General features: G+C 47.4%; 1 protein-coding gene across 1 annotated transcript; it reads right to left on the reverse strand.

Moving 5' to 3' along the window:
• LOC132206015 (uncharacterized) lies at nucleotides 1-10,291 on the reverse strand. Its single transcript, XM_059642331.1, has 7 exons — nucleotides 10,213-10,291; nucleotides 4,626-4,916; nucleotides 4,237-4,533; nucleotides 3,405-3,710; nucleotides 1,906-2,202; nucleotides 417-598; nucleotides 1-57 (listed from the first exon to the last, which is right to left on the reverse strand). The coding sequence occupies exons 1-7, from the start codon at nucleotides 10,268-10,270 to the stop codon at nucleotides 1-3; spliced, it is 1,488 nt and encodes a 495-aa protein (XP_059498314.1). The 5' UTR covers nucleotides 10,271-10,291.
• Between the last annotated feature and the right edge of the window lie 1,093 nt (nucleotides 10,292-11,384).

Consider the following 11,384-nt stretch of genomic DNA (forward strand, 5'->3'; position numbering starts at 1 on the left):
TTACAAAACGAAAACTTCCTGAGGGGCACAGTCCTTCTGTCTCAGAGGTGGTTTAACCTGAGGGTCACCACACCTCAGGGGAAAATAGAGCATGAAAAGGGGAGTCCTTCATGTTAGCCTCAGAAGCACTGCCAAGTGAATTAGACATGACAATCCTTCAGCATATTAGAGTCATACAACATGGAAATAGACCCTTCGGCCCAACTCTTTCATGCTGACCAGGTCCCCTTAACTGAAAGAGTCCCAACTGCCTGTATTCGGCTGATACACCTCTGAACCTTTCCTCCCCAAGTACCTTCCCATGTGTCTTTTAAATGTTTTCATTGTTAACCATTCCTCTTGTGGCTTATTCCAGAAAGTTGCCCCTCAGGTCCCTTTCACCTCTTAATATTCCCCCTAGTTCTGAACTCACCTACCCTGGGGTAAAGACCTTGGCTTTTCACCTTTTTGACGCTCCTCACGATTTTATAAATCATGGTGTTATTGAAAGTGCAGATACCTGTTTTAACGATTACTATCGTGCAGATCAAAATGATGATGAGCAGAAGTAGCAGCAGGCCAGAGCCTAGAATAATCAGAAGCTTCAGAAAGATTCCATCTGCAACACATGGGCAAAAACAATCCCTGTCAAACGGCTTATATGTTTGCATTGACAGTTTACAAATGCATACGTTGGCCTGAGTCCTGTGGAAACAGATGCCCTCGAATCACCATTTGCACACCACAACAGATTTAATTTTTAACACAGAACAAATCTGAACTCGGCACACGGTCACAGGGAGGTGAGTGTCCGGGGCATTGGTGAGCTGGAGCAACTGTGTACATTTCCAGTCTCTGCACTATAAGGAAGATGTTTTTGCCATGGAGGGGGTACGGCAAAGATTCACCAGGGTGTTGCCAGGGAATGGAACATTTCAACAATGACGAGTGACTGGATTAGCTCGCGTTGTTTTCCTCAGAGCAGAGAAGCCGGAGGGGTGACCTTGTGGGGGTGTGGAAGATTACGACGGCCATGGACAGGAAGCAAGTGTTCCACTTAGTCAATAATGAAGGATCCTGATTTTAAAGTGAAAGGCAGGAGGTGTAGAGGGCGATTTGAAGATTGTTTCAACCAGGTAGTAATGGGGAACCAGATGCACTGCCTTGAAGTGTAGAGGAGGCAGGAAATCTCACAAACTTTTAAACTTGGGCGAGCACTTGGACTGTCATGGCATTCAAAACAATGGAGCCTACAGCTGGTAAAATGGGACGAGTGTAGATTTAGAGTACCATTTGCAGTACAGCATCGATGGACCGAAGGGCCACTCTAGTACTGTATGACTCGACAGTCACTACTGGGGTGTTAATTGGCAAAAATCAATGCTCTCACATTTTGAAGAGTCTGACTTTAAGTGGGCTTCTTAACGATCAAAAACATCAGCACTCTCTTTTGTAAAATGAAGGAAGGAAAGAACAGCGGATAGTGGAGGGCATGGGGGTGGGTGGAGGAGTGGGGGGTGGTGGGAAATAGATTTAAAATGACATGCAAACGGATCCAGGATGATGTGAGAAAAATATGTTTTCACCCAGCGAGTGGAACGTACTACTGCCGAGAAATGTGTTGGAGGCAGGTTTGATTCGGCGATATTGGTCAGAAATGGTGCGTGCAGGGATATTAGGGTGGGGGATGGCAGGAGGTTGGCACTGGGGGATCGCACAGTCTCTTTCTGCTCCATAATAATTCCGACAATCTGAGAACAGTTTTCTTGTTTAGTACGTATGCTTAATCGTCATTTCCTAACCCAACAAAATGAGCTTCTCCTGTAAACAGAGCTGAAAAGGCTCCATCAAGAAGAGTTCTTGTTTATCCAATGCTGTTTACCTTTCTCGTGATACATGTTTTGCAACACTCCACAGCCGACTCACCTGAACGGAGCGGGATGCATTTGTCCGATTCTATCCATCTCTCACCAATGTCTACTTGATAGCTACATGAGTAGTGAACGCTCTTGTTTCGAAATCGAGGAACCAAGAAATCAAAAGCAGCAGAACTCTGGCCATCCGTCACTTGAGTGGAATGAATGGGAGTTTGAGAAATCCCGTAGAAAAGAAATGTCATGGATGGATAGGGAATCGGCGCTGTACAATTCATAGTGGCATTTTGAGTCTCTGCAAGGAGGTAATCATGAAACTCCAACAGACAGGTTGGTTTTCGCACGTGGTCTAAGCAGGAGAATAAAATGGAAAGCAATCGTTAAATTCAAGCGCTAAAAACAGTATTTTGTTTAGATAACAAGGTGTAGAGTTGGATGAGCACAGCGGGCCAAGCAGTATCATAGGAGCAGGAAAGCTGACGTTTCGGGCCTCGACCCTTTTCGAAACATTAGCCTTCCTGCTCCTACGAGTGCTGGCTCTGCTGTGTTCATCCAGCTCTACACCTTGTTATCTCGGCTTCTGTTGAGGGTGGTGAGAGTTTCTGATGCAAGGATATAGTTTATATGCTTATTTGGGTTAACCGTCGGCATTGCCACATTGTAACCATATCCACAAGCATCCTCCACCGATGCTCAGAAGCAGCAATGCGTACCATCCTGGCGATGCCCTGCAGACATTCGCCAAAGATCCTCAAAACTGCACCTTCCCAAACCCACGATCACTTCCATCCGGAAGGCGGAAGGCAGCTGATGCATGGGAACACGAACCCCTGCGCGTTTTCTTCCGAGTCGCTCACCATCCCGACTTATCTGAGCTGTTCCTTCAGCCTCACTGACTCAAAATCCTGGAATTCCCTCCCTCCAGGGATTGCCGGTCTACCTACAGCGTTGGGACCACAGCGGTTCAACAGGACAGCTAACTACCCACATTCATAAGGGAGCATTGAGAGAAGATGGGGCAAGAAATGCTGGGCCCAGCCAGGGATACCAATGTTCCGTGGGAGAATAACAAAACACCAATGAAACAGTACAGGATCGTACACGAATAAATCAATCCTAATCGGTTTTTGAATCTAAATCTGATCTGTTTAGGATGAGAAAGGGGCCTAGGCCCGAAACATCAGCTTTCTGATGCTGCTCGGCCTGCTGTGTTCATCCAGCTCTACGCCTGGTTATAGAACATAGAACATTACAGCACAGTACAGGGCCTTCGGCCCTCGATGTTGTGCTGACCTGTCATACCGACCTCAAGCCCATCTAACCTACACTATTCCATCTACGTCCACATGCTTATCCAATGACGCCTTAAATGTACCTAAAGTTGGTGAATCTACTACCGTTGCAGGCAAAGCGTTCCATTCACTTACTACACTCTGAGTAAATCCATTCCCTTACTACTCTGAGTAAATTATCTTTGTTTAGGAGGACACATTTTCAGTTTTTAAAAAGCCAGCAAACTTTAAATGCAGTACGCTTGTAAGAGCCACCCACCTTTTATCGTCAATATCACTGGATTGCTTCGCTGTGAACTGATCAATCGCTCTGCAATGAGCGTGGTGTACATACAGTCGTATTGTTGCACTCCAGGGTTCACTGTCTCCGTGATGTTAAACACTACAGTCTGACTCCCCTTCATGATTAAAGGGGGCGCCACGTCCAGTAAGTTCTCACGTTGGTACAGATAAAACATCTCGACTGAGTCTTGAACCGGGGCCGTGCAAGTCAACAGCAACAATTCCCCTTTAACGACTGTTGTAAAATTCAGGCTCAGGGAAATCTCTGGTTCTAGACGACGATCTGAAACGGGATTCAAGTTTCAATTTGTGCGGCATTTCAAGCTCGTAATCATCTCTGTTCGCGTTTACAATTTGGAATGCATTTCACAGGAGGAGGGACTGAGGGCTCTGGACCTGTACTCAATTGAGTTTAGAAGGGCGAGGATGGATCTGATTAAAACAAAGCACAGAGAGGCCTGGACAGCGCGAACGTGGAGAAAATGTTTCACTCGTGGGAGAGACTGCGATCAGATTGCACAGCCTCAGAGCGAAGGGACCATGCTTTCGAACTGAGATAAGAGGGATTAGTTCAGCCAGAGGGTGGTGACCTGATTGCCGTGGAGGGATGTGCAGTCCATGGCATGGAGTGTTCACAGGGCCTTGATTGTTAAGGGGATCAAGGTTGACAGGGAAGAAAGCAGGAGAATGCATTGGAGAAACATACCAGCCACGGTCGAACAGGCTGAACGGGCCAAACGGCCTCATTTGGCTCCCACGTCTTATGCCCTGAAGGTGATAAAGCAAGTTCAAAATATTACTAAACTCACCCAGAACAAGGACAGAAACAGACACGCTGCTCTCAGAGTCTATCAATCGTTTGGCCATTATGGTCCAATAGGCACATCTGTACTCTCCTGTCTCGTTGACTACAACCTGGAAACTGACAGAACTGGACCCGTTAGGTTCACGGATCTGTTGAAGAGAACGGTCACTGTCGCCTTTATACAGATAAAACCCACGGACTGTGGACGGAGCGCCCACTCGACATACGATGCCGACGGATTCGCCTGTCAGAAAGATCCTTGCGGACTCGTTTAGCTCGATTTCTGGCATTTTTGGACGTTCTAGAAGAAAGCGGGAAATGAAAAGTTAGCATCGATTCCCCAACAGACGCGTGAAATTGAAAGAGCAGAGTTTGGTGGTCAATTCCACTCACCGATCACGGCCACATGCAGCTTCTCGCTGAGCTCTGAATACTTTCGTTGCCCCGAGACATTTACGCCGCACTCACACATATAATAGTCTGACTCAGCCGCCTGTACTTGGAAAGTGATGAAACTGGACCTATGCTCAGCAAAGAAAATGAGCCTCCTCTGCTCGCTGGTGTGCAGATAGAAACTGTACCGCGATGACTGGAAATCTACGCTGCAGGTAATGTTAACCATTTCGCCCCTGACGAAGACGCCGTAAGACTGTTTCAGGGAGATGCTCGGTTTCCGTGGTTTGTCTGTCAGGAATTTGAGAAAAGGAAACAAACTCATGATTAATGACACTCTAGAAACACGAGTGACACCAGTAAGAGACAGCAGGGACTGCAGATGCTGGAGAATCTGAGATAACAAGGTGCAGAGCTGGATGAACACAGCAGGCCAAGCAGCATCAGTGCTGACGTTTCGGGCCTAGACCCTTCTTTAGAAAAGTAGTAAGGGGCTCCCACCATTTATCGTCAATATCATTGGATTGCTTTGCTTCGAATAGATCAATCCCTCTGCAATGACCGTGGTGTAAATGCGTTTGCATTGTTCCACTGAAGGATTCTCAAGTCTCCGTGATGTTAAATATTGCAGCCTGCCTCCCCTCCATGACTATAGGGGGCACTACGTTCAGTGAGTTCCTATGTTTGTACAGATTAAACATCTTTGTGTGAGGCTTGAGCCGGAGCTTCGCAACTCAACAGTAACAATTCCTCCCACGCCCCCAACCCCACCCCAAATGACTGTAGTAAAATTCAGGTTCAGGGCAATTCTGTTTCTAGAGGACGATCTGAAGTGGGATTCATATTTCAATTTGTGCAGCATTTAAGTTTATAATCATCTCTATTCATGTCCAGTACAATTTGTAATGCCTTTCACAGGAGCAGCGACTGAGGGCTCTGCATCTGTACTCAATAAGTTTTGAAGTCCGGAGGTGAATCTGATTGAAACTTACCGAACACTGAGAGGCCTGCATAAAACAAAAGTGGAGAAATTTATTCCTCTTGTAGGAAAGACTAGGATCAGATGGCACAGCCTCAGAGTGTAGGTCCGCCCATTTACAACTAAGATGAGGAGGGAATTTTTTATTCAGCCGGAGGGTGGTGAATCTGTGGTACCCATTGCTGTGAAGTGCACGTCATGGAGTGTGTATGAGACAGCGATAAATAAGGCCTTGCTTAGTAAGGGGCTCAAGTGTCACAGGCAGAAGGCAGGAGACCGGGTCTGAGAAACATATCAGCCACGATTGACCTTGAAGAGGGCGGCTGCGTGATTGGCTGACGCGGGGGGAGATCAGCTATAGAGCAGTCACGTCTTCCAGAAGGTGTTGTGTGGAGGGGCAGTTGTCAAGAGATGTGGGAGATCCACGATGCCTCCAGTGTCTCGGACACGTCTCCAGGCTTCCCCTGCATTTGTCCTACTCTCCAACAAGTATACCATGTTGGATGCTGGGGGTGGGGGGGGCTGACCTGTTAGAGGTGAACATCAGTAGCACCCAGGCTGATGGCGCCATGGCTCGCTTAATGGCAAGAGCACTGGAACAGTAGTTACAGGGGACTCTCTCGTTAGGGATATGGATGGGAGCTTCTGAGGACATCAAAGAGACTCCAGGATGGTAACTTGCCTCCTTGGTGCCAGGGTCCAGGATGCCTCTGAACAGGCAGAAAGCATTCTGAAGGCCAAGGGTGAACAGCCAGAGGCCGTGTACATATCGGTACTAGCGACATAGACAGGACGAGCAATGAGGCCCTGCAGTAGCAGTTCAGGGAATTGGGTAGAAAGTTGAAGAGCAGGACCTCTCAGGTTGTAATCTCAGGATGTGCTGCATGCTAGTGAGACTAGAATTAGGAGGATAGTACAGCTCAACAAGTGGCTGAACAGGTGGTGTAGAAGAGAGGGTTTCAGATACCTGGACCATTGGGATCTCTTTCAGGGCAGGTGGGGCCTGGACAAGGGTCACATCTAAACTGGAGGGGCACAAATATTCTGGCTGGGAAGTTTACTGGTGTCACGCGGGAGGATTTAAATTAGCTGGGTAGGGGGATTGGAAACATTACAACAGTGAATAGACTGAAAGGGAACTGTAGAATAGAGCCAGTAAAACTCCGACAACAAGCAGACAGGGTCTGGCTGCTGATCATGATGGACCTGGGAGACTGAAGAGCATCTGTTTCAATACAAGAAGTGTCACAGGTAAGGCAGATGAACCTCGAGCTTGGATTAGTACTTGGAACTATGATGTTGTTGCTATTGCAGAGACTTGGTTAAGGGAGGGGTAGGATAGGCAGCTGAACATTCCAGGATACAGACGATTCAGGCAGAAGAGAAGGGGATATAAAAAGTGTGGGGGAGTTGCATTACTTGTTAAAGATTATACGACACGTGTACTGTGGGAGTACACCTCAGATGGCTCATACAGCGAGGCAATGAAGGTTGAGCTCAGAAACAGCAAGAGAGCAGTCACAACATTTGGGATTTACTGTAGGCTTCCCCACAGACAGCGAGAGATAAAAGAACAGATACGTAGGCAGATTTTGGCAAGATGTAAAAGCAACAGTGTTGTTGGAGTGGGTGATTTTAACTTCACATACATTCACTGGAACTCAATTAGTGCTTGGGGCTCAGATGATGCAGAATTTGTAAGGTGCATCCAGGAGGGCTTCTTGAAATAGTCCGTAGGTAGTTCAGCTAAGAAAGGGGCTGCACTGGGCCTAGTACTGGGGAATGAGCCTGGCCAGGTGGTCAGTGTCTCAGTCGGGGATCAGCTCGGGAACAGTGATCACAATTCAGTAATCTTTAAAGGTACTGATGAATAAAGATAGGCACAGTTGTCAGGTGAAGATGCAAAATTGGGGGGAGGCTAATTACAGCAATTTTAGGCAGGAACTGAAGATTGTAGATTGTAGGCAGATGTTACAGGGCTAGGCAACATATGATATCTGGATGGCTTTCAAGTGTAAGTTGCTGGGAACTCAGGAATGGCATGTTCCTTTAAGGATGAAGGATAAGTATGGCAAGTTTCGGGAACCTTGGATAATGAGAGATATTGTGAGCCTAATCAGACAAAAAAAGAAAGCTTTTATCAAGGCTAAGAGGCTAGAAACACACAAAACAAGGGTGGAATTTGAGGAAAGTCAAAAGAAACCTAAGCCAGGGGTCGGGCGGGGTGGGGGTGCGGCTAAAAGAGGTCATGGACAGTCATTGGTCAACAGGATTAAAGAAAATCCCAAGGTTCTTTGTACACATATAAAGAGCAAGAAGTAGCCAGGCAAGGGTTGGCAAACTCAGGGATAAGGAAGGGAATTGAAGTGCGGGGCCAGAGGAAATGGGCAAGGAATTAAAATTAGCACTTTGCATCAGTATTTACCATAGAGAAGGACCAGGTTGATGATGTGTCTGGGGGAAGGGCGCGTAGATACTTTGGGTCATGTTGAGATCAAAACGGAGGAGGTCTTGGGGGTCTTGTAAAACATTAAGGTATACAAGTCCCCAGGGCCTGTTGGGATGTACCCCAGAATACTGAGAGAGGCAAGGGAGGAAATTAGTGGGGCCTTGAGGGAAATGTTTGTATCCTCACTGGCTACAGGGGAGGCCCTAGAGGACTGGAGAATAGCCAATACTGTTCCTTTGTTTAAGAAGGGCCTCAAGGATAATCCAACTAATTACAGGCCAGTGAGCCTCACATCAGTGGTAGAGAATTATTGGAGAGGATTCTTCGAGACAGGATTTACTCCCACCTGGAATTCAGTGGGCGTATAAGCAAGAGGCAATATGGTTTTGTGAAGTGAGGGGTGGGGTGGGGGGGGGGAGCGGGGATGGCTCTGGTGCCACAATAACTTTGTTGAGTTTTTTTGAAGCTAATCAATGAGTATATGGCAGTGGATGCTGTCTGCATGGACTTCAGTCACGCCTTTGACAAGGTCCCTCATGGCAGGCTGATACAGAAGGTATTTCGCACATGTGATCTTGCAAGATAGATTTTTTAAAAAGTGGCTCAGTCATAGAAGACAGAGGGTAGCAGTGGAAGGGTACGCTTCTGAATAGAGGCCTGTGACTAATGGCATTTCACAGAGATCCGTGTTGGGACCCTCGCTGTTCGTAACATGTATAAATGACTCGGAGGAGAATGCAACTGGTCTGATTAGTAAATTTGTTGATGACACAAAGGTTGGTGGAATTACAGTGCGGATAACGATGAAGACTGTCAAAGGATATATTGGACATAGATCGGTTGGTGACACGGGCATAAAGATGGGACATAGAATTTAATCTGGAAAAATGTGAGGTTATCACTTCGGAAGGTCTAATCCAGGTGCAAAATGTACAGGAAATGGCAGGACCCTTTAGACTACTGATATGCTGCAGGATCGAGGTGTAGACATACACAGAGGCCGCTGAAACTGACAAGGAAGTGGAGAGGGTAGTCAACAAGGCTGAAGGCACGCTTGCCTTCATCCGATGGGGCACTGAGTTTAAAAATTGGTAATGTTGCAGCTTCATAGAACCTTAGTTAGGCCGCATTTGGAACATTGCTTGCAATTCTGGTCACCACACTACCAGAAGCACGCAATGACTTCAGAGAGTGTATGGAAAAGATTGACCAAGATGTTACCTGGTATGGAGGGCATTAGCTATAAAAAGGAGAGGTTGGAGAAACTTGGGTTGTTCTCAATGACGGAGTTTGAGGGGAAACCTAATAGAGGTCCGCTAGACTACGAAGGGCATGGACAGCCTGAACAGTCGGAAGCTTTAGGACCTGAAACGTCAGCTTTTGTGCCTCTAAGTTTCTTTTTTACACAGAGGGTGGTGGTTCCTTGAACTTGCTGCCAGGGCAGGTGGGGGAAGCTGATACTGTCGTGACTTTTAAAGGGCATCTTGGCAATTACACAAATATGATAGGAACAGGGCTAGTTTAGTGCCTCTACAGTGTGGAAACAGGCCCTTCGGCCCAACAAGTATACACTGCTCCTTGAAGCATCCCACCCAGACCCATCCCCCTATAAACCCACACACCCCTGAACACTATGGGGCAATTTAGCACGGCCAATCCACCTAGCCTGCACACCTTTGGACTGTAGGAGCAAACTGGTGAGCCTGGGAGGAAACCCACGCAAACACGGGGAGAATGTACAAACTCCACCCAGACAGTCGCCAGAGGCCGGAATCGAACCCGGGTCTCTGGTGCTGTGAGGACACCGAGTGGCTCCGCAGTAGTTGTGACGGGAAGCATGACGGTGCAGGCTTCGAAGTGACCCCTCTCCACCTATCTTCTTTTCTCTCCATCTTCGGTGCGCCTGCCCCTCTCTCCCTACTTATTCCAGAACCCTCTCCCCATCCCCCCTCTCTGATGAAGGGTTTAGGCCCGAAACGTCAGCTTTTGTGCTCCTGAGATGCTGCTGGGCCTGCTGTGTTCATCCAGCTCCACATTTTATTATCTTGGATTCTCCAGCATCTGCAGTTCCCATTATCACCGTAATTTTCCTTGTTGTTTTGTTGATCGAATGGCGAAACAAAGGCACTACACAAAGCTCAAAATATTACTAAACTCACCCAGAACAAGGACAGAAACAGACACGCTGCTCTCAGAGTCTATCAATCGTTTGGCCATTATGGTCCAATAGGCACATCTGTACTCTCCTGTCTCGTTGACTACAACCTGGAAACTGACAGAACTGGACCCGTGAGGTTCACGGATCTGTTGAAGAGAACGGTCACTGTCGCCTTTATACAGATAAAACCCACGGACTGTGGACGGAGCGCCCACTCGACATACGATGCTGACGGATTCGCCTGTCAGAAAGATCCTTGCGGACTCGTTTAGCTCGATTTCTGGCATTTTTGGACGTTCTAGAAGAAAGCGGGAAATGAAAAGTTAGCATCGATTCCCCAACAGACGCGTGAAATTGAAAGAGCAGAGTTTGGTGGTCAATTCCACTCACCGATCACGGCCACATGCAGCTTCTCGCTGAGCTCTGAATACTTTCGTTGCCCCGAGACATTTACGCCGCACTCACACATATAATAGTCTGACTCAGCCGCCTGTATTTGGAAAGTGATGAAACTGGACCTATGCTCAGCAAAGAAAATGCGCCTCCTCTGCTCGCTGGTGTGCAGATAGAAACTGTACCGCGATGACTGGAAATCTACGCTGCAGGTAATGTTAACCAATTCGCCCCTGACGAAGACGCCGGAAGACTGTTTCAGGGAGATGTTCGGTTTCCGTGGTTTGTCTGTCAGGAATTTGAGAAAAGGAAACAAACTCATGATTAATGACACTCTAGAAACACGAGTGACACTAGTAAGAGACAGTAGGGACTGCAGATGCTGGAGAATCTGAGATAACAAGGTGCAGAGCTGGATGAACACAGCAGGCCAAGCAGCATCAGTGCTGACGTTTCGGGCCTAGACCCTTCTTTAGAAAAGTAGTAAGGGGCTCCCACCATTTATCGTCAATATCATTGGATTGCTTTGCTTCGAATAGATCAATCCCTCTGCAATGACCGTGGTGTAAATGCGTTTGCATTGTTCCACTGAAGGATTCTCAAGTCTCCGTGATGTTAAATATTGCAGCCTGTCTCCCCTCCATGACTATAGGGGGCACTACGTTCAGTGAGTTCCTATGTTTGTACAGATTAAACATCTTTGTGTGAGGCTTGAGCCGGAGCTTCGCAACTCAACAGTAACAATCCCTCCCACGCCCCCAACCCCACCCCAAATGACTG

This window comes from Stegostoma tigrinum, chromosome 44, assembly GCF_030684315.1.
Source record: "Stegostoma tigrinum isolate sSteTig4 chromosome 44, sSteTig4.hap1, whole genome shotgun sequence".
Lineage (NCBI taxonomy): Eukaryota > Metazoa > Chordata > Chondrichthyes > Orectolobiformes > Stegostomatidae > Stegostoma > Stegostoma tigrinum.

What these genes read in the sequence shown, in the direction of transcription:
- LOC132206015 (XM_059642331.1), bottom strand. Translation starts at nt 10,270, where the DNA reads ATGGCCAAACGATTGATAGACTCTGAGAGCAGCGTGTCTGTTTCTGTC. An exon ending in TGTTTCTGTCCTTGTTCTGG is followed by an intron (nt 4,917 to 10,212) that starts GTGAGTTTAGTA and finishes AATTCCTGACAG; the next exon opens with ACAAACCACGGAAACCGAGC. An exon ending in ATGCATCCCGCTCCGTTCAG is followed by an intron (nt 599 to 1,905) that starts GTGAGTCGGCTG and finishes CATGTGTTGCAG; the next exon opens with ATGGAATCTTTCTGAAGCTT.